Consider the following 23,409-nt stretch of genomic DNA (forward strand, 5'->3'; position numbering starts at 1 on the left):
TGGCCGCGACGCGCGCGCTGGCGCTCGTCGCTCCTTCCTCCTGAGCCCCCAGCTTGGGCGTACAAAGGCAGCGGATACCCAGGAGGAGGCCGCTCGCACCAAGGCCTCGTCACCACCTGCATCGCCGCTTCGTCGCGGCGGTGAACCGACCTCTTCTTCGGTGGAAGCGGTGTCGGCATGTCGAGGGGAGTCTTTCCCTTCTCCGTAGAAGAAAACCTTCAGATGGGCGCCATTGCTACTAGCAGAGGATCAAGGAGGAAGAAGCAGGCGGAATGGGAAGAAATGGGTGATGGGGCCTCTTCCCCCCCTCCTCATTTATAGCAGGAGAAGGCCAACCAGCGCCCCCACGATCACAGGTAATGATGGTTTTCCTTGCATGTCACAGGGACTTGTCAAGTCGGGTAGTTGCCGAGGCTGCGTGGGGAAGTGGAGACGCCCACGTCCAATCAACCGCCACGCATCGACCAAGGCCGCAGGCTTTTGGGGCCAGCGGCGCTCCGCGCTTGACCTTTGGCTTTGCCTCGAAGCCAAGCCCGAGCGCACCTTGGGCCCGGGGGCTACTGTCGGCGTTCTGGGAACGGGGGTCCCCAGACTTGCCTGCCTGCGGCCCACGGCGTGGCTATGCTAGCAGGCCTGTACGGCCCATCTTCATCAACAAGGCATCCAAGACCCTCGCGAGGGGCCAAGCCTCGCGAGGCGGACGACGCAAGACCTCCTCAGGAGCGGCCCCGCCAGGCAGGCTCGTGAGGGGCGGAGAGATCAAGGCAAGGCAAACCTCGCGAGGCTCTCGTGACGTGAGCCATGACGATCGACTCCTGGCGAGCGCCAGCGCGTGCAACGTCCTTGTTTCCTCTTTGGTGCTAAGGAGGCAAGCGCTGACGCGGAGTACCGAGGCATCAAGCAAAGGTTTCCATATCGGTGCAACGAGACCAAGACCAGAAGGATGGCAAGACGGAGGTCACCATGGAGCCCAAGGCGGCGTCACCACCAGAGCCTTTTGCAGGCGAAGACTACTTTTGTCAGGATAAGCTGTACTAGCTGTCCCCTTCCAAATTGGCCGTTGTTGGCTCCCTTCCTGCTCAATATTTGGGGAGAGGACCAGGGCCTCTATAAATAGTACTAGCAACAACAGTAGGAGGGCGACGGATTCGGAGCCCTCTCATCTGATCTTTAGCCACACACCAAGCACAAGAACACCTCAACCTTAGGAGGTTGTTCTTCCCCTTGTACTGTTCATCATCATCCCAAGAGGCAATCCACCACCACCACACTGGAGTAGGGTATTACACCACATCGGTGGCCCGAACCAGTATAAATCTTGTGTCCTTTGTGTTGTGAGTTCGTCGAGTTCGTTCTTGAGATCTTAGTCAGTTAGGACGTGGATCGGTAGGGAGGAAACCTTCGCACGGACCCTAGTGTTCGAACCTTGAGGGTTTTGCCGGAACCCGTGATCCGACACGGACTTAAGAATATCATAGGCTTTGGCCGCCCCCTGCCTAGTAGACAATGCCCTTTTCCATGCACACTCGACCATTTCATTATATCCTTCATGTTTCGTCCACATTTCCTCATAGAAAAATCTCCGAACCCCATTGTTGGAAGCATCAGGAGGCATCTCCCTAGCCCAAATAATAATATCATTGTGGTTCGACTCTTTGGTGATGACATGTTCCACCTCCGTTGAGGGAAAAAACCCAAGGAAATCACTAGTGCATGTTGCACGATCAAGACGGACTTAGACATTATTAGCACCATCTCGCTTGTTGTCCTAGGTGTACGGGTAGCCATGGAACCCAAGATCAGCCAAACTGCAGTCGGCTAGGCATTCTCTGAACTCCTCCATCTGAGAAGAACTTATTCCCTTCCCACAAAATTGTCCAGTCTGAAGAAGTGCCTCGTTGTAATCCCCTACATAGATCCATGGTTGATTATCTTGCCTCGGCAAATACCGAAGAGCTTCCCAAGATTTATCCCTTAAGTCTGTCCTAGGCTCGCCATAGAATCCGGTGATCCTAAAAGCTTTGCCCTCAAACTCAACTACCACATCAATAAAATATTGGCACCAAGGCCTCACAGCTACCTTCACATTGTCTCTCCGCCATAATGACAAGCCACCACTCTTGCCAACACAATGGACAGCCACCCCCTCCCGGAAACCTAGACTCCAATTGAGCTTATTCAATATGCATTGGCCCTCTTCTTAGTTTCACTTAAGAAAACCACTGTTGGGTTGTAAGACCTAACCAGGTCATGAAGCTCACCAACTGTCGAGTCCAACCCCAGTCCTTGATAGTTCCAGGCAAGGATATTCATTGCTCCCGGTGGCCCGCTGCGCAAGGTCCGTCGATCGATCATGATGCCCGGAGAGGCGATCAAACACTGTAGACGTCTTGCGCCTCGTGTCGCGAATGAATGTCTCCTGTCCATGCAGCCTGTCTATTTCTCCCTTGGCAACCCACACTTGCTTGGGTCTTCGTTTTCTACTTTCGTGTTCTCTACTAGCCTGCGATGCACTGCCACTGTGCTGATCAACTTCCTTTCTGTACTTCCGGACATAATGGCCCTTATGCCGACTCCGATCGCCATGCATAGAGGGCGCATGCATAGCGATTTCTCACCGATCCACCCTGTAAGAGTCAAGACCGACAGCATGCCTGTCGCATTCACTTTCACTATAGGTGGACTTGCCCTTTATTCCACTCTAGTCGTCCCAACCTGTCTCCCATAGCCGGTGATGGCTTTGCTCAACTAATTTATTCCCCAAGTCACTCCACGTTTCTGCTCAATCCCGTACCTGAGGTCATCCTTTCTAGCTTCTTCAAATCTGCTCGACCCCTTCGTGTACATGCCAATTGTCTCCTTGTTCCTTGAGTGCCCGTTAGAGTGGTACTCACCGAAACTAGCAAAATCTGAGTTGAGATTTCTTTTCGTTGGCATGTCTCTCACCTTTGGGTGCTCTACATGATTCCTCTGCCCATCCATTCCTTGGGAGCTAACAAAACTATTGCTGCTGCTTGCAGCTGCACTTGATGACCCTTCTTTGCCTGAGTTGTAATGACCAGGGGAGGCATGAAGCCAGCTCCCCCATTGATTAGACGAATCGAGGGGGGGATGCAGACCCTCCCTTGTGGAAAACTCTGCCACATTCGAAACAAAAGTGTGGAACCTTCTCATAATGAAAATCAAACCAGGTCCCCTCCTTATCTTCCTTAGACTTCTTCAAGAGCAAACACCAAACCAGAGGCTCAAAAACAGAGATTGAAGCGCGAACCCTGAGGTGTTTCCCTCTGGCGATGCCGTCCCTGCCAGTATCCACCCTCACAACCTCTCCCAGCCAGTTACCGAGAGCTTTGCCAAATGCCTTCGTCCTCTTACCTGGGGGTAGATGATCCACCCTAACCCAAATATCAATCTTAGGAAATACCATCTCGGAGATCCTCACATCACCTTCATAGTCCTTCATAATCAAAACAGAAAAATCATATTGCCACGGGCCATTGTGCGGGACATGTTTCCAATCCCCTTCGCTACCAAAGTGTTGGGAAACGTTGCATGGAAAACAAAAAAAATCTACGCACACGTAAGATATATCCATGAGATGCATAGCTACGAGAGGGGAGAGTGTGTCTACATACTCTCGTAGACCGTTAAGCGGAAGTGTTTATCAACGCGGTTGATGTAGTCGTACACCTTCACGATCCGTCCCGATCAAGTACCGAATGTACGACACCTCCATGTTCAGCACTCGTTCAGCTCGATGACGTCCTCGCCTTCTCGATCCAGCAAGACGGGCGAAGTAGTAGATGAGTTCCGGCAGCATGACAGCGTTGTGATGGTGGTGATGCAACTATCTCCGCAGGGCTTCACTGAGCACTACGAAAATATGACCGAGGATGAACTAGAGGGAGAGGGGCGCCGCACACGGCTTGGGAATCGTGGTGTGTGTATAGGTGGAGGGGGGAGAGGAGGCAGCCCTAGGGCGCCCACAAGTGGGCGGCGGCTGCACTAGAGGCCTGCCTAGCCGCGCCCCCTTCCATATTTGGACATGGGGGAAAGGAAAGGGGGGCTCGCTTCCTTAGGGCGCCTCCCCCTTCCTTTCCTTCCTCCTTTGGTGCGTGGGCAGGGGTGGAAGGGCGCGCCAGCCCCCTTGTGGGCTGGTGTGCTCCCCCCCTTTGGCCCATAAGACCCACCACTTACCAGTGGCCTCCTGGAACCCCTTCTAGCATTCCGATAAATACGAGGTACTTCCGAAACCTTTCCGGTGACCAAATACTATCATCCTATATATCTATCTTTACCTCCGGACCATTCCGGAGCTCCTCGTCATGTCTGTGATCTCATCTGGGACTCCGAACAACATTCAGTCACCAACTCACATAACTCATATAATACTATATCGTCAACGGATGTTAAGCGTGCGGACCCTACGGGTTCGAGAATGATGTAGACATGGCCGAGACGACTCTCCGGTCAATAACCAATAGCGGGACATGGATGCCCATATTGGTTCCTACATATTCTACGAAGATCTTTATCGGTCGAACCTTATGACAACATACGTAATTCTCTTTGTCTGTCGGTATGTTACTTGCCCGAGATTCGATCATCGGTATCTTCATACCTAGTTCAATCTCATTACCGGAAAGTCTCTTCACTCGTTCCGTAATACATCATCTTGTAACTAACTTCTTAGTCACTTTGCTTGCAAGATTCTTATGATGCTGTATTACCGAGAGGGCCCAGAGATACCTCCCCGATACTCAGAGTGAAAAATCCCAATCTCGATCCATGCCAACTCAACAGACACCTTCGGAGATACCTGTAGAGCATCCTTATGGTCACCCAGTTATGTTGTGACATTTGATAGCACACAAGGTATTCCTCCGGTATCCGGGAGTTGCATGATCTCATGGTCAAAGGAATATGTATTTGACATTAAGAAAGCAGTAGCAATAAACTGAATGATCATGTGCTAAGCTAACGGATGGGTCTTGTCCATCACGTCATTCTCCTAATGATGTGATCGTTATTAAGTGACAACACATGTCTATGGTTAGGAAACCTTAACCATCTTTGATCAATGAGTTAGTCTAGTAGAGGCTCACTAGGGACACGGTATTTGTTTATGTATCCACACATGTATTTAAGTTTCCGGTCAATACAATTCTAGCATGGATAATAAACCTTTATCATGAATAAGGAAATATAATAATAACAGTTTTCTTATTGCCTCTAGTGCATATTTCCATCACAAAGTCTACCACAAATATGTTTGATTCCATATCTCTCAATCTTGCTTCCTTGTGGAGACCCCAAGCCCTTGTCATAGTTCTTTCCAACACAGATTTCTTCATAGGCCTAGAGGAACAAACCTTGCTGACAGCCGACCATCTTGTAGCTTTAGGAAGTGAATGATCATCATCTTCTTCAAAGACTATTTCGTCGGCCTCCTTGTCCAGTAACACCATGTCCCCCAGTCGTGCTGAGAGGCTCGCAACCGGGTCCGGAGTATTGCTCTTGACAGGGGATACGGGAGCCCACGCGCCGGCGTGGAGGACGCCGCCTGCGTCGAACTCGGGGTCACCGTGTTCTCCGAAACTGCCGCCATCTTGCCGCCCGCCTTCTCCGCCATTGGCCGTGCCCGTGACAGAGAAATAGCAGCACCGACCCACGCCCAGGATGCGCCGTCGCAAACCTAGAACATCGTCGTAGACAAGCCACCCCCGGCAGGAAACCCTAACCCTAGCGTCAGAGCCCGATCGCCTCGCAACAGCCTCTAACCGCCTTTGCGCTCCCCCCGTGGTGGACCCGCACTATCGGTACTCCTTTCACATTTTGTCGCATTCGAGTAACAAAAATCACCCAAAAACGAGAAACAGACACATTTTTACCTTTAATTTAAAGATTCCTTTCGCATTTTGTCCCGTTCGAATTTTCCCCAAACGAGTTCACTAGACATGGCATGTAGGCCTTTTTTTGTGTGTGTGTGTGTGCAGGTTTTCATTCTGGTTTTCCCCTACAAAACCGATTTAGAGCAGCAGAGGTTTGGCTTGGGCTTTCCTCGAACACGAGCAGTGCGCCGTCGATATTGATCGTTCGCTGGAGGGGAGGCCATGACTCACCGGCCGCCGACGGGGCCGTCACCACGGCCGCCTCGCCTCGTGCCCCGCCCGCAGAGGGTCGCGCTTGGTCAGCGGCCGAATCGAGCGAGGCTGAGCCATGTCGGGATCCGGCAGCCGCGGCTGGGGCGCTCGCCTCGTGCCCCGCCGCGGAGGCTCGCGCTTGGTCAGCGGTCGAATCGAGCGAGGCCGAGCCATGGCGGCATCCGGCAGCCGCAGCCGGGGCGCTCGCCTCGTGCCCGCCCGCGGAGGCTCGTCGACGTGGTGGCGACGTGAGCTCGCCGGCCGGCGATTGTGGTCTCCGCGTGCCTACTGCTGCTGCTCCCGCGCCGCACGGCACTGCTGCTCTTCCAGCCGCGGCAGCTGGGCTGCTCCCACCTCTCGCGCGGCGTCGCTTCTTGCTGCAGCTGCTCCCCGGCCTGCGTTGCCGCTGCTAGGCTGCTCCCATCTGCTGCGTCGACGCCGCTTCTTGCTGCTCCCATCTTTCGCCGGCTTTCTGTTGCTGGTATCCTCCCATCTCTCTCGCGCACGGCACAGGGCAGCTTGCCGGCCAGTAGGCAGGAAGGCGGATGGTAGTACTACATTAAACTGAATGTTGTGTGTGTGCTCTGAAAAGTTCAGCTTGCAGTTGTCAAGTCTGATGATAGAATAGAGGACACCGTGGACTTGCTCTACAAGTTTGATTGCAAAATTTTGAGCAGAAAAAAGGAGATCGATGCTGATTTAAGATCCGAAAGTTTTTCTTGAACGCACCTCACATGTAAACAATAGTGTGTCGATGCAGTATTATTTTTGGAATTATGAGATTGCTATTCAAATAAAATAAATCATGGTGCATAGTACATCATGAAGGGATTCACACTAACATATCAGTGTCCTGCCAACAAATTAAAGGGCAGACACTAGGGAAATGGGTTCCGAAAATCCATCTCTGCGCCCGAGCTCATCTGCACCCGCGCCGACAAAAAAAATCAAAACAAATACTAGAAAAATTCAAAAAATTCCAAAAAAAAATTTGTGTGGTAGACAATTTGTTGCGTGAGACCCGCTCCAAATTTCAAGTCATTTGAATATCTGAGAAGCTCTCAGCAAAAATGACAAATTGGGGGTCTGTAAAAATGTTTACTGTTCATGTACTGTTTTGACCCGATTTGTCTTTTTTGCTGAGAGCTGCTCAGATGTCCAAATGACTTGAACTTTGGAGCGGGTCTCACGCATCAAATTGTCTACCACACAATTTTTTTGGAATGTTTTGAATTTGTTTTGAATTTTCAGGAATTTTTTTCTAACCGGGTGCAGATGAGCCTGGGCACCGAAACAGCCTACTCAATGGGTTCATGCTAATACAGGAGAAAGACAAGGTATAATGTTGAGGTTCCCAGAAAAGGAAGCCCTTCCTCGAGGGTTGAGATGACACAGAGTTTTAACAGCTATCCAGCATCTGGTGGCTCCCTGCTTTGCACATGACAGAGGCCGATCCAGCACTGTCACTAGCTCCCTGCTGAAACTTAGCAGCTGCCTACGATTGTTATGGCTTTGCCCATGTTCTCATGGTATCAATGTTACGAGTGAGGTTGCGACGTAGATAATGAATGATGGGCACCACGTGCTTCGTTCTCTTGAATGTTAGCGTGCTTAACCATGACTATGGTTCACTTTTCTGAAGCACGCCAACCATCCGGTAGGCCATTGACTCAAGATGCCCCCTTCTCTCTAATCGACACACAACTTGCCCATGAAACTTATCCTTTGAGCTCCCTCTGTTTCTCTTGCTACAATTTTCACATAGTTAGATGGATTTGGTCATGTTGGCTTGCTCCAGGTAACATATATACTACTATTTATTGAGGCCACATGCTAGACAACCACTCTCACATTGAGATCAAAATGATGCTCCCCTGTCCCATAATAGTGTCAAAAAACGTTTTACATTATGAGACAGATGGAGTACTATTTATCATGGAAGTCACCAGCTAGAAAACCACTCTCACATTGAGATCACAATGATGCTCCAATGTACTGGATCATAGCTTATGATTTATGTTAGTCACCAACCATTAGCGGGTTGTCCATAAGGTAGGTTAGGTCTATGGCACTCGGCAGGTTCACCTAGTTAATGGTTGTTTATGCTTGTTGCACACATGCTACTATTTCATGGGGGGTTGAGTTCGACTGGCATTGCTTGCCCCCAAGGGGTCGATCCGGTGGGATACTACTTGGGGTTAAGTGTGAGTCATTAGAAGTGGTAAATGTGGTGTATGGAGATTTTGCCGTCAAATTTCGGGTGAGGTCGAAGATTGATGGTTTCCGATGGGCATTGGTGGCTGTATATGGTGCAGCTCAACCTGAATTTAAGCCTGATTTACTCGCAGATCTGGTGAAAATTTGTGGTGATGAAAGGCTTCTTATCCTTGTGGGAGAGGGGGAGGGGGTGGACTTCAACATAATTAGAAGGGGAGAAGAGAAAAATAATGACAACTTCGATGGAAGATGGTCATTCATGTTTAACACGATTATTGAGAGTCTCGATTTGAGAGAGATTGACCTCACTGGGAGACAGTTCACGTGGGCAGACTCTTTGTCGGTTCCAACATATGAGAAGTTGGATAGGGTGCTCACCAGCGTAGAGTGGGAACAGAAGTTTCCTTTAGTAACGGTACATGCATTGCACAGAGCAATTTCTGATCATGCACCGTTGCTGGTCAACTTGGGGGAAGGTGAAAGATCGTGGATGACGCCTAGAGGGGGGGTGAATAGGCGCTTTAAAATAATTACGGTTTAGGCTTGAACAAATGCGGAATAAACCTAACGGTTAATTTGACAAGCACAAAACCTAAAACAACTAGGCTCACCTATGTGCACCAACAACTTATGCTAAGCAAGGTAAACAACGAAGTGATAGCAAGATATATGACAAGAAACAATATGGCTATCACAAAGTAAAGGGCTCGGGTAAGAGATAACCGAGGCACGCGGAGACGACGATGTATCCCGAAGTTCACACCCTTGCGGATGCTAATCTCCGTTTGGAGCGGTGTGGAGGCACAATGCTCCCCAAGAAGCCACTAGGGCCACCGTAATCTCCTCACGCCCTCGCACAATGCAAGATGCCGTGATTCCACTAAGGGACCCTTGAGGGCGGTCACCGAACCCGTACAAATGGCAACCCTTGGGGGCGGTCACCGAACCCGTACACTTTGGCAACCCTTGGGGGCGGTCACCGGTACCCGTCAAATTGCTCGGGGCGATCTCCACAACCTAATTGGAGACCCCGACGCTTGCCCGGAGCTTTACACCACAATGATTGAGCTCCGAACACCACCAACCGTCTAGGGCGCCCAAGCACCCAAGAGGAACAAGCTCAAGGGTACCAAGCACCCAAGAGTAATAAGCTTCTCAACTTGTAACTTCCACGTATCACCGTGGAGAACTCAACCCGATGCACCAAATGCAATGGCAAGGGCACACGGAGTGCCCAAGTCCTTCTCTCTCAAATCCCACCGAAGCAACTAATGCTAGGGAGGAAAATGAGAGGAAGAACAAGAAGGAGAACACCAAGAACTCCAAGATCTAGATCCAATGGGTTCCCCTCACATAGAGGAGAAAGTGATTGGTGGAAATGTGGATCTAGATCTCCTCTCTCTTTTCCCTCAAAAACTAGCAAGAATCCATGGAGGGATTGAGAGTTAGCAAGCTCGAAGAAGGTCAACAATGGGGGAAGAACACGAGCTCAAGAGATAAGGTAGAATAGGGAAGAAGACCCCCTTTTATAGGAGGGGGGAAATCCAACCGTTACCCCCCCCCCAAACAGCCCCGCAGAGAGCGGTACTACCGCTTGGCCAGCGGTACTATCGCTCCCCCTCGCGGTACTGCCGCTGGGCCCAGAGCGGTACTACCGCGGTGGTCAGGGCGGTACTACCGCACACGAGCGGTACTACCGCCTCCACTACCGCGGCTAGTACCGTAAAACCCGACACGGAAAAAGACCCCTCGAATCGAGGCGGTACTAGCACGAAGCCGCAGCGGTACTATGGCTGGGGGCTACCAGCGGCACTACCGTTGTGGAGCGGTACTGCCACTTGTAGCACCCAAGCGGTACTACCGCTCCGGCCCGCGGTACTACCGCTTGGACCAAACAGAACTGCCAAAACTTCTTCATATGAGCTCCGAATTGAGAAAACTCAAGCTTGTTGGATACAAGACGACGAGTAGCATCAAAACAGCGACTGGTTATAGTAAGAAGAGGCAGGGGAGGTATGCCAACAAATAGAGGAGTGAAACCTCCAACCGAGAAGAACCGGCATAACCTCCAACATCGAAAACATCATTGAAGATGCGAGTGAACTCCATTTTCGATGAACTCGAGCTTGTCATCAAGATGACCATAAGCTCCAAAACTCACAAAGAGAAGAACCAAACAAGAACCAATAAAGATGATGCAAGGATGCAATGGTTTGAGCTCTCTATGAACGATACGATCAAGCTACTCATCGAGAGCCCCCCTTGATAGTACGGCAATCGATCCTATAACCCGGTCTCCGAACTACCGTCATGAGACCGGTAACATAGAAAACCTATCAAGGGCAAACCTTTGCCTTGCACATAGTCCACTTGAGCTAGATGATGACGATCTTGACTCCCTCAAGTTGGACTACCTTTCTTGGTTGCGTTGGCTCGATGAAGACTAGTTGATTGCTCCCCCATACTCCACTATGGGTGATCCACTCTTCCGCGCATCTTCACAAGTCCATTGTCACCACAATGGACGGCAAGCTTCAAGCATTTGATCTCTTCATGATGCTTCACTTGAACTTGCACACCGCAACATCTTCACAAGTCCATTGTCACCACAATGGACGGCAAGCTTCAAGCATTTGATCTCTTCATGATGCTTCACTTGAACTTGCACACTGCAACCTAACCCCACAAAGAACTCTCACGAAGATCATGGGTTAGTACACAGAGCGTAATTGACAATGCTTACCACACCATGGGATCGCTTGATCCCTCCCGGTACATCTTCTACGCTTTGTGAGTTGATCAAGTTGATTCACTCTTGACTTAGTCTTGATCAACCTTGACTCTTTCCAACTCTCTTCATTTGGATGATGTCTTGAAGGTAAACATGAATGATCACACAATCTTCTTCTTCAAGACATGCTTGCAATAAACTCAACTCTCACATGACCAATCTTTGGATAATTCCTTAATAACACCTTGGTCACCACATAAACTCCTTGAAACCAACACATGGACTTCAAGAAATTCCTATGGACAGATCCTTCAAATATAACTCAAGGCAACCCTTAGTCCATAGAGATTGTCATCAATTACCAAAACCAAACATGGGGGCACCGCATGTTCTTTCAGAAGGGACCCATGTGGGAAACATAAATAATTTCTCTTTCAAACTAGGATGGTTCGAGAGGGAACTCTTCATGGACCTCATTGCTATAGAATGGGCCAAGGAGTGTGGTGGTATCTCCAATGTTGATAGACGACAAAATAAAATTAGACACCTGCGCCAGTTCTTGAGGGGCTGGGCCAAGAATCAGAATGGATTATACAAGGTGGAGAAAGAGAGACTTATACAACTCATAAATGAGTTAGATTTGAAAGCTGAGTCTAACCTTCTTAATGTATCAGATCGGACCATTGAGAGCGAGGCTGAGCAAAAGTTGCGAGCTCTTCTTAGAGAAGAAGAGATGAAATGGGCTCTCAGAGCCAAGGTGAAAAAGGTCGTCCAAGGCGATGACAACACCCAGTTCTTTTCACATGATAACAAATGGGAAGAACAGAAAGAAGAAAATTATCCAACCAGAACAGGACGAGGGTACGATTGTAGGGCATCACAACCTAAAGTTGTACGTCTCCAACTTTTATAAGAAGCTTTTTGGGACACCCGAAGATAATTTTGTGTCGCTTGATGAGCGTGCAATCGGGGACATACCTCAGCTCAACACAGACGAGAACGATGTTTTGTCTGCTCCGTTTACTAAGAAAGAGGTGTTTGAAACAGTATCACAAATCAAGCAGAATAAGGCTCGTGGACCCGATAGGTTTTCGGCAGAATTTTATAAGAAATGTTGGCATATCATTAAGGGAGATCTTATGCCTATGCTCCATGATTTGTTCAACAGCCATCTACAGCTATTCCACCTAAACTTTGGAACAATAAGGTTGTTGCCAAAGAAGGAGGAGGTTGTGCGCATTGAGCAGTTCATGCCGATATGTCTAGTCAAGTGAGCTTAAAAATTAAACCCAATAAGAGTCGCGCAAGGACCGCTCCCTCGACATGTCCACGTCATCACACCCGTACTGTGCATGACAGCCAATTGCGAGAGAGCTTTGTCCTGGCCAATTGGATGTGCGAGAGAGGGAGAGAAAACGCGTGCAAAGAAAAGAAAGAAAACGCCCGCACGCCTCGCACACACGGCCCCAGCCGTCCCTCAATTCCCTTCTCCTCCTTGCCCTCGTTTTCTCCTCTCTGGCTAGGGTTATCGCCGCCGCCTTCGGCACCATCCCAGCTCGCAGCCTCGGTCGATTTGCTCTGCGTCTCCAACCGTCCAAAGATCCCAACCCTATCATCGTCTCCTACCACGAGCTCGGCGACAAGATCGAGGCAAGTTCGGCTCCGTTCGGATCTATGGTAGGAAGACCTGTGAAAATCAACTCGCCGTTAGGCCTTTTCTGTCGCCTTCTCTCTGGTGGTCTTGGTTGTTGACCATGGGTGCGTTGTTTTTATGCTCGTACAGCCGTTCAAGAGGTTCGTGCTGATCGGGCGGGTGGCCCTGGTGAACTACGGCAAGGACTACAGCCGCCTTGTCGTCATCGTCGACGTTGTTGACCAGAACAGAGTGAGTTTGATCCCCTTCCCTGCTTCCTCCTGTCATTCTCGATCTGCTGCGGCGGAGGAGCCTTTATGGACGTAGTGATTGAGATCGTGCTCATGTTTAGTTTAGAATTTTCTTCTCTGCGTGTCCCTCCCTTGGCTGTAGATTTGAGCTGTTCAAGGTGTGGACTTCTGTATAGTTCCATGTAGAATTGTAACTGCACGGATATCATATTGTTGATGCGAATTTTTGATAGTTTTCGTTAGCTTTTACTGTAACTCGGTAACTTTGTTTTGCTTTGTTGCTAATAACTTGGTTGTGATTCGCCTCCTAAAGTCCCTTAACTTCGATTGCATATATAACTAGCCTTTACAACTTGTACGAATTTGGAAGTGATTGTTGATTTTACATGCCATTTGAAGTTTACACTTGCCAAGTAATATTGCATACTCTTGTCAGCGCAGTTATTCTGCCAGAACTTGTTTAATTTTTGTATTGACTCATCTCTAACATGTGGCCCTTTATCCACCCTGGCAATGTTTTTATTTGTATATGTTTAGCTCACCTGATCAGCCCCTAATGTGCCTTGCGGCCTTGCCTAAATGTTTGAGTGACTACTGAAAATAAACAGCCAGAGTGCTATTGCTCAAATATATGCGATGTGTTTTGCCATTTGATATTTATTACTGTTTCCTTGTGAAATAAAGAACTCCAGTATTCATTTCATCTTCCATGAGTTGTGATGACTTCATCTCTTTATGCTTCTCATGATACCTGCATTGCTCTGTTATACACTTATACCACTGCTTCTTGGTATATCCCCAAGAACGTCGAGGACACGGTCCACCGCGAGGTCGAGATCATGCAACACCTCTCGGGCCACCCTGCCGTCGTCACGCTGAAGGCCGTCTGCAGCGGCTGCAAATCGAAGGTGATTGTGCGGCGGCCCTCTCTCCTTCCAATCCTCTCTCTACCACTGGAGCAAAAGTTGTGGAGATCTTGGCGGCGTTGGCAGTTGCAGCTGGGCGTGGTGTGGAGCGGGCATGCGTCTGTGCTGCGGGTGCTGCCGGTGGCGTGCGTGTGTGTTAGCTGTCGTGGTGTGCGCATGTTGTGCTTGCTCTAGTGTGTGTGGTTGAATGGTGGTGTGTGCTGATCTTTCGATTGCTTTTTCCCTGCAGTAGCTGAAAGGGAGAAGGCGATTGGGAGTCAGGGACTACATATCTCTCCTCTCCTTTATTTTCTGTCCAAAATATAAGGTAATTTGTTTATTAAATCCCATATTTGCTAAATTCTAAAGCCTCTAAACATTTCTTGGTCTTATGTGCCTGTTAGATTTCACTGAAGACCTTGTTGTCTCTGTGCTTTACCAGTGTGATGAAGTTCAGCACTATGGCTGCCATTATGTGTTATGTAATGGTCTAGTGGGCAGGAGTCATGTTTGATATAGTTATCATTTCTATTGTTAAAGCTGGTCATTTTGTAGGAAGACGTATGGGTTCTCGTCAAATGCAAGCTGTAGTACTGTGAAAAAGTGTACTAATTTTTTGCAGTGCATTAACTTGTAAGTAATGTCATTTGGTAACCACAACATCATGTAGTGCTTAGTCCTGTTTTGAAAATTTTCATACCATTGTTCTTTCGGGCATCTAGGATCATGGGATTCTCCGTGATGGCAGCAAAGAGACAACATGGGGTGGAGATGCAGGTCGTCAGTACACTGAAGGCGTTGCGTTCTGTCGGGGTGTTGGGTTCGATGCAGAGCATCGGAGACGTTGTCGTTATCTCTGCAACTGCAACTCAATGGTGAGTCCATCATCCATTCATTGCTCTCTGACTCGTACACATTTGAATTTGTTCTCGTTTTTCAGCCTTGCATGAATCTGCCAGCTATTGAGGCCCTCTCTTAATTACCCAGTTTTGAATGGAGTCAGTTGGGGTCGTCTATAAATTTGCTTGTGTTGTGCTTGCAAACCAAGACTTTGTTGAGGCTTTTCTGCGGGGTCAGGGGAGACGCCAGTGATCAAGCGGCAGCGGCCTACAGCCTGGGAGACCTGCACAAGGGAGCCGCCAAGATCTCCAACGACATCCTCGACTATGTCGGGTGAGATTGATTCTTTTGCTCTTTCATTCTCCACTCGTCATGTTCTAGACCAAATAGATTGGATTTATTGGTATATTAGCTTATAAGCATCGGCATTGTTGTGATGTTGATGAAGATTTCAGTCTGTACTCTGTAGTAACCAGTTCTTGCCTCTTGATAGTTTCTTTTTGCAAAGACAATGGTATTTTCTCCAAACTTTTGAACATTTGGCAGACTAAAGTGACTGCATACTGGTGTTTCTTTGCTGCGTGTGGCTAATTACTAGGATAATTTGCTAGAATCTCCTTCAGCAAAGATTTAGGCATCTACGAAACAAAAACTGATTTTTGCATCATTTCACGCATTGATTTTTTGCTTCTTGATATGTTTGTTGGAATGTGCAAGAACAGGGTTTCAGTATATGCAACAACAAAAAATTCGACAACAATATACGCGACAAATGGTGCTATTTGCGTTCGCTGCAATCTCCTCATACTTACCAGGGTTGAGTGCCCAACATTCCCGAAGATGGCACCCAAGACATGTCCGCAGCCAGAACCAGCGAAGTTGCCGTACAAGAAGCTGGGAGATTCAGATCTCCTTATTAGCGAGACAACTCTTGGAATAGTATGTGCAGAGCTGAACCATCATGTTTCTGTTGTTGTTGTTGGTCCAGTTTTTTTACATCTTAGTCTAATGTTTACTTCACTTAGATGATCTTTGGAGAGCAAAGCACAGAGAAGGAATCCCATGATATGCTCTCTTATTCTTTTAATCAGGTCATCAACATACTGCACACCGCAGAAATTGCCGGTACACATTCCTTCCTTCCCTTCGACCACCGTCTTATTTTCTGAAGTTGATCCCAGTTTTAATTGAAATACTCCACTTCTATTGGTTGTTACTGCCGAATGCAAGCCAAGAAGGAGACTCAAGGGAGGACTGATCTGTATGTAGGCAGGTGGATGAAATCCAAGCCACGAGATAAAGTACCCTAAACCGGCCTTATAATTTATTTGCAGTTTTCTAATCCATTTGGAGTTCCCCGATTTCCACTTCAGATAGCATGCTTCTGAATCCATTTGTCATTCCCTGCTCACTATGTTTCCGACTAGACAACTTTAGCCACCAAAATTTCTAGTTATTCAGACCACACTTTTCATCGGTACAATGCAGAAAGGTGTGTGTTGATGGTCCCATTATAAAGGAAAGTGTCGAAAAGAGCCTTTCATGCTTATCTAAAGACTACACTGATTTTCTTCACATACACTGGGTAGTGTTTATTTCAAAGATTATTTTTGCTCAGAATAATTTTCACATATTGTTCCAGATTGATTCATACATAATCATATTTCACATTTTGCATTTCCTTACTAAACTTGAAAATTGTAAATCTGAGTTCTCTTTTCCATCCTCTGTGAGTCATTTTGTCGTCTTATACAGACTGTTTTCAGCACACATTCTTAGTATGGATCTATCTTTCCAAAGGATTTAGTGCATGTATTTTGCACACTCTTTAAAAACCATGTGCATTTTCGTTGTAATAATAGCCTAGATTTATTCTAGATTATGAACATATGATTGTTGTGTTCATAAACGCACATTTGAATAATTCACTTAGAGTATATGCATAAGACAGCCAAAGATAGCAGACAGGTAACCATAAACCAGTATATAATTCCATGTTTGTCTCTTCTAATCTAGGCACAATATATCGGTGTTTCCAATGAAACCCCGTACGGAGTAATGCAGTTTGTACATGCTGAAAAGCTTGATGGACTTCCAAAGATTATGAGCATCTAGAATGGTTATAGTCAACTTGTGAGATGCAGCTTCGAAGGTGAAACAGAGATGCCAGCCATAATTTATTCATTTTCATTCACTGGAACTCCATGCCATCCCTGTTGTTCTGAAACTTATTTGCAGACATGTAATTTAGAGAAAGAGGGAGGAAAGAACTCCTCGGTTGTAGTTCAGATCATCGGCCTGCTGTGATCTCTTTCATAATTAAATTTTTAGTCGAATAGTCTTGGCTTCTTATTAGGTCTTTGGAGTTATGTTCAGTGATTATCATTCATCATCATCATGCGATGATTTCATTTTGTGGATGCTTGAGTTTAGAAAATTTAGGCTCTGCAGTCCATCATCTCTATAGGTATAAGTCTTTGTAGGATGTAAGACTACTACTCTATGTTCATATAAGCCTACCTATTAATAATATTTCCGATTTATTTTATAAATGTATATTGCAGGTAATGCATTTTTGTTGGTCCTGTAAGCCACATGAGTTGACCGGCAGTTCCATGTACATGTTCTACTCATAGCGCCAAAAAGTGAATGAAAAGTGCGGCCACCTACCTAACACCGCACATGCACGCCTCAAGTGGCGCCACCCGGTGGCGCCCCAACCACTAGTATTTACTAAGGTTGGTACGAATAGGTTGACGCGGATTGCCCATTCGGTTGTACAACCAACTTAGACAACTTTCATGCCTGGGAGACACATCCTAGAAGGGGTTGTGGTCCTACATGAAACTCTTCACGAAATCCATTCAAAGAAACTAGATGGGGTTATTTTCAAAGTGGATTTTGAGAAAGCGTATGACAAGGTCAAATGGCCCTTCCTCTAACAAGCTTTACGTATGAAGGGGTTCAATGAAGCCTAGAGGAAACATGTGGATTCCTTTATTCAGAAAGGTAGTGTTGGGATTAAGGTGAATGATGACACATGTCATTATTTCTAGACACATAAGGGATTATGACAGGTAGACTCGATGTCTCCCGCTCTGTTTAACATAGTAGCGGATATGTTGGCAGTACTTATTGGTCGGGCTAACGAAAATGGCCAAGTAGACGGACTAGTTCCACATCTTGTGGATGGGGGAGTGTCCATACTACGATACGCTGATGGCACAATTATATTCATGGAACATGATATTGCAAAAGCTAGAAATATGAAGCTAGTGCTTTGCTTATTTGAACAATTTTCGGGACTCAAAATTAATATTAACAAAAGCTAATTGTTATTTTTAGGAGAGCCAAAGAGGAAGAAGATGCATATAAACAACTGTTCGGTTGTGAACTGGGTTCACTACTGTTCAGTTACCTAGGGATCCCAATTCACCATCGCCGATTGTCAAATAAGGAGTGGAAGTGCATTGAAGATAGATTCAGAAAAGGCTAACCTATTGGAAGGGCAAGCTTATGTCTTATGGAGGTCGACTAGTGCTGATAAACTCAGTGTTGACGAGTCTGTCGATGTTCCTCCTATCTTTCTTTGAAGTACCGGTAGGGGTATGGAAAATATTAGACTCCTATCGATCTTAATTTTTCTGGCAATGCGATGAGGTTAAGACGAAATACAAATTGGCCATATGGGATATTATTTGCAGAACCAAAGACCAAGGCGGGTTAGGGATCGAGAACTTAGAAGTTAAGAATAAATGCCTCCTCTCCAAATGGTTATTCAGACTATCTACTGACGCTGAGGGTACATGGATACAAATTTTGCGTAATAAGTACCTCCAATTTCAGACTTTGGCCCAGGTTACCACTAGGCCTAATGACTCGCCGTTCTAGAAATGGTTAATGAGGATGAAAGTCTTCATTTTACAGAGGGTGAAATTTATCATTGGTAATGGTAACACGACTAGATTCAGGGAAGATGCATGGTTAGGGGAGACGCCCCTAGACTTACAATATCCCACTTTATATAATATTGTACAAGGCAAGAAAGATTATGTTGCTATAGTATTACAGTCGGTCCCCCTTATTATCCAATTCAGGAGGTCTCTGTGGGGGAACAATGAAACTCATGGCTGCACTTGGTCTGCAGGTTGAAGGTTGTACAACTCTCTGATTAGTCAGACACCATTCACTCAAAATTATCTACGAATGATAGTTTCTCAGTGAAATCTATGTATTTGGATCTAATTGACTCTGGGCCAATCCCGAGATCCCTTCATATCTGGAAGAATTAAGTTCCGCTTAGACTTAAAATCTTCATGCGGTTTGTCCACAAGGGAGTGATATTGATGAAAGATAATTTGGTAAAGCGAAGGTGGGTAGATACCTCTAGATGTTGTTTTTGTGACAAGGATGAAACTATACAACACCTCTTTCTCGATTGCCCGTGGCAAAACTACTATGACGCACGATACATATAGCCTTCAATGTTAATCCTCCAACTTGCATTAACACGCTTTTGGGATGTGGCTAAATGGAGTGGAACCAAATATAGTGAGACGTATTTGGATAGGGATATGTGCACTACTTTGGGCTATATGGAATAACAAAATGACATGATCTTTAACCGGAAAAACTTTATTAACTTTTTGCAGGTTATTTACAGAGCCACTGCTTGGATCCGTATGTGGCCGTTACTCACTCGTGCGGACTCCAGGGAGCTTTTGGTTACTGGGTGCAACCGTTGGGAGACGGTAGCATGGGTTATCTTCAACCAATTTAGATGACGAGCTAGGTGTATAGGCATTGTAGCATGTTGCTATTTTCGCCGACTGTGGCATATTTTAATTTCCTTTTGTTAAGCTCCGCTTGTGAGTCAGATTTGGACCCCAGACTTTGTTCCGCACTTTATTTAATAATATGGCTGCATGCATCACTATGATAGAGAGGCCGGAGGTTACCCTCCTTTTCAAAAAGAAACACGCTGTCCTCATGCTTGAATTTTTGTTAACTACTTTATTGCTTATAATATAGTATTGATGTTATTAGCCTACTGCAAACAACTCACACAATATACTCCTTTTTGTTGTATCTTTCCTATGATGCAATCCGAGAAACCACTGATGAAATCCTGGCATTTGTTCTTGATTTCTATAACCGTTAAGTTATAAAGTCTGTGAAAGTATGAGTCTATGAGATTCTACTTGCGGCACAGGTAGACAGGAAGCTAGTATTATTTAGAAAAGAATTCTTAACAAGGTCAGAATACCGGTTTCCTAGCTTTCTTTGACCACAATTTTTCTAGTCCAATACAATTTGATTTAACTTTAGCAGTGAGTTTTATTTTTTGTTGGGGTTTCTCGATTTCCTTATTATTATTATTATTATTATTATTATTATTATTATTAAAATGAAGTTTGCAAAGTCTATTAATCTATTTGTAAGACAAAATATTTAGATAAACCCCATCACATTTGTTATTGTAATTTATAGAACCATCGCACACGATTAAAAAAACAAGTACATGCACTAAACAACAATAAATTTGTTGTAAACCACAGGAATGCCAAATGGAGTATAAATCAACCCGAGTCATTCATATGCTAGGCATTTTGACATCCTATGTATTTTGACACTAGAAGAGACCTTAGGGTCAATCTTCAATTTTTATCGCCGTTGCCACACATGGTTTACTTGAAACAAAGATGTGTTAGCAAAGTTGACCATTGTAAATAATTGATGCAAGTCTGATGTTTGGTAACATGGTAACATACAATAACTTGACTTCAAAAGTCACCATGATGTTGTGGTTGATTTCATTTGTGAATATTGTTGTCTTTGTTTTCTCCATTGTTTCATGCACTAAGCCACTAGCATACTGCAAAAGTGAACATACTCTCACACCCTTGTCCATTAACTCCATTAATGTTGCAGCCCACCTGCAATTGAAACGTTTTCGGGAAGCATCTTTGAGAAAGTTATAGTGACAAACTGCCAATGGATAGCTGCTTCCCTCAGCTGAGGGTGCTATCCATGGAAAACCTTGTAACATGAACTATATGTTCACCGTGACGGCTCTATGAGCAACATCTTCCAATAATGGGTGATCATCTTCTTAAATCTTGGTGGTATAGAGAAGGCACTAGATATTTGTGCCATTGCTATAGGAATCAATTTTTGATGACATGATAATTAAAGTTACGTTGCCATGTAGGCATCATAGCTGTACCGGATGATCAACTTTGCATTAACACCTAGTCAAGGGTGTTTAGTTTATGACATGTGTCTCGACATATAAGCTCTGTTGTAGTAAAAAAAATATGACTCATGGAACTTATTCAAAGGAATTGATACTTTCGAATGTTCCATTGGCCATTCACCAAGTACAGATGGGCCATCGCCAAGGATCTGCACTTTGTGTCCATCTTTTTTTATTTTGAGCGACTCTTTCACAAAGTATGGGTTTCATGCATGTTTCCATTATACACATTAATCTAGCCACCCACCATTGATCATTTCCAAGTACAAAATAGAGAATTGTTTGCGGGATCATGAACATATTTTGAGAGGAGAGATAGACAATGATTTAAAGAAGTGAGTGAGGTAACACAATGTCGTTGTGATTTTATTTTTGGGATAACAGAGAGATTACTATTCAACTAAAAGCAAAGTACAAAGAGTATGGAGATGGGAGGTGGGGTGTTTTTTTAGAATGAAGCGTTGCTTTCTTACATCGAGCGACTATGCATCTTGAAGGCGAGCTACAATGTTGACCTTGCTAGGAAAGAAAGCCCTTGCTCAAGGGTCAAGATGACTGAAAGCTTTAGTAGTTTTTGATCTTCTAGTGGCTGGCTACATGGCATCTGATCGATATAGTCCGATCCAACTTTATTGCCATCTTGCTGTGCAGCTGAGCTATTTAAGATTAATGTTGTGCTGGCTTTGCCCATGTTCTCCTGGTATTATTGGTGCTACGAGTGACATTATTGTGTAGACAGTGAATGAGGGGCATTGCATGCTCCGGTCTCTTGAACATCGACATTCTTTACTATGACTATGGTTTACTGATGGTCAAGGATATTCGGGGACAGGCAAGCCAACCAGGAGGCTATTTATTCCAGATGCCTCCTTTTCCTATCCGACCACCGTGCCCTTGAAACTTGCCTTTTCAGCTTTCTCTGTATTTGCAACTACAGTTCACATGTAGTTAGATGAATTTGGCCATGTTAACTTGCTCGGTAGCATGAAGATAACATATTACTATTTATTGTCGAGGCTACTGGCTAGACAACCACTCTCACATTGAGATCTTAATGATACGATGTGAGAAATCATAACTCATGATTCACGTTAGTCGCCAAACATTAGTGGGTTGTCTGTAAGGTAGGTCAATGACCTTGCACTGGTTCACTTTGCTAACGTTTATGGATAACTGCACATGGATCACATATGCCTTTCATATTGTATGTGACATGTGAAAGCATTGAGGCAAAGTGACTCAGATTACCTGCTGCAGTTACATGTTTTATACATTCTCCAAGAGTGTAGGTTAGTCAATCATTATAACTTGAATGCACACTTCCGTCAGATCCCAAGAACCATTGCATCACATTAGTCATCAGCTAGCCATGCAAGCTCCCCATCGACAATGTGGAGGTTGGGTGTTGGTGTGTTGCTGAGGGTGGACCTCCGGATTTTGGAGAGGATTCACTCGCGTTGGATATAGCTCCGTTGTGCTGGTTTTTCATGACCAAAGATCGAGGACTTCCCGTTCGATCTCCATGGTTTTCTTTGCAAGGGTAATTCCTCCAGCAAAGGAGCGGTGGCAGTGATAGCGTGCCTTCCTCTCGAGCCGGTGGTTCTACTCTGTGTTGTAACTTTTGGGTCCTTTGTACTACTTTTGAATCTTCAATATAATCCCCAGGTCTTTTCGCCAAAAAAATGCTAGCCATGATGAAAATGCGCACCACTATTACCTAGCACCAGGAAGCTTCTCCTTGACCATGCATATAGCTATATTTCCAGACATGGTAGGCTAAATGCCAGTCTACTTCACCATGCAGGTAACCAAACACATACCCAATAATGCTTCCTTTTCCTTTTCCTATTGTGACAACGATGACAAATCAACCGTCACACAACTGAAATGACGAGCTTGTAGGTGACGCCGAGTTTCATAAACTGCCTAGATTAGAAATGGTGTAAAGGGGCCCGGGAAGGGACTACCATCTACCACACATGTTTTAAGGAGTTCATAACCAAATAACACTAATTAATATGCATATAAGTGTCGATGCTAGAAGTCACAAGCATTATTCCGCATCAAAGGTGTATGGAAAATGTGTGTTGCAATTTTGAATTCGCATTTGTTAGCCCATATCTCAGTATCAACAACTTCTGGCATCGACGACGTTTCATGTGACGTATCAGTGACGTAGAGTCTCGGTGGCGTGGCGCTGCAGGGTCTCAGCGACAGATGCGTGATGATTGACGTGCATAGGGAGGTGGCGTTGTCTGGCGTCACAGTGGCGTCTACGACAGGCCTAGCAAGGTCGATGCGTCGATACCTGCTCTAAAGATGGATCAATGAAAGACTGCGGCGGCGGCCTCTGCAGCATGCGCATGCGGTGTCCGCTGAGAGTGCGCTAGACCGGTGTGTGCCCCAGACCCGGCGACTGTGGCTTGGTTGAGG

General features: G+C 46.0%; 1 protein-coding gene across 8 annotated transcripts; it reads left to right on the forward strand.

Moving 5' to 3' along the window:
• Positions 1-12,496: 12,496 nt before the first annotated feature.
• On the forward strand, positions 12,497-17,272 carry LOC109763284 (uncharacterized). Of its 8 annotated transcripts, none has more exons than XM_020322126.4 (11): positions 12,497-12,768; positions 12,875-12,976; positions 13,779-13,883; positions 14,131-14,208; positions 14,436-14,513; positions 14,603-14,755; positions 14,868-15,053; positions 15,443-15,659; positions 15,746-15,845; positions 15,951-16,021; positions 16,737-17,272. In XM_020322126.4, exons 6-11 carry the CDS (start codon positions 14,607-14,609, stop codon positions 16,833-16,835), a joined length of 822 nt encoding a protein of 273 aa, XP_020177715.1. In that variant the 5' UTR covers positions 12,497-12,768; positions 12,875-12,976; positions 13,779-13,883; positions 14,131-14,208; positions 14,436-14,513; positions 14,603-14,606; the 3' UTR covers positions 16,836-17,272. The 8 variants fall into 8 exon arrangements, with proteins under 8 accessions (XP_020177715.1, XP_040250361.1, XP_020177718.1 ...); XM_073504958.1 differs by having other exon boundaries at positions 12,560-12,741; XM_040394427.3 differs by having other exon boundaries at positions 12,875-13,883.
• The last annotated feature ends 6,137 nt before the right edge of the window (positions 17,273-23,409 follow it).

Source organism: Aegilops tauschii, chromosome 7 (genome assembly GCF_002575655.3).
Source record: "Aegilops tauschii subsp. strangulata cultivar AL8/78 chromosome 7, Aet v6.0, whole genome shotgun sequence".
Classification (NCBI taxonomy): Eukaryota; Viridiplantae; Streptophyta; class Magnoliopsida; order Poales; family Poaceae; genus Aegilops; species Aegilops tauschii.

Bases quoted from the DNA above. Each gene is read 5' to 3' on its own strand.
- LOC109763284 (XM_040394427.3), top strand. From the start codon at position 14,607: ATGGGATTCTCCGTGATGGCAGCAAAGAGACAACATGGGGTGGAGATG. The intron at 15,054-15,442 runs GTGAGATTGATT...GTGCAAGAACAG, and splicing joins GACATCCTCGACTATGTCGG to GGTTTCAGTATATGCAACAA. The intron at 15,660-15,745 runs GTATGTGCAGAG...TACTTCACTTAG, and splicing joins GCGAGACAACTCTTGGAATA to ATGATCTTTGGAGAGCAAAG.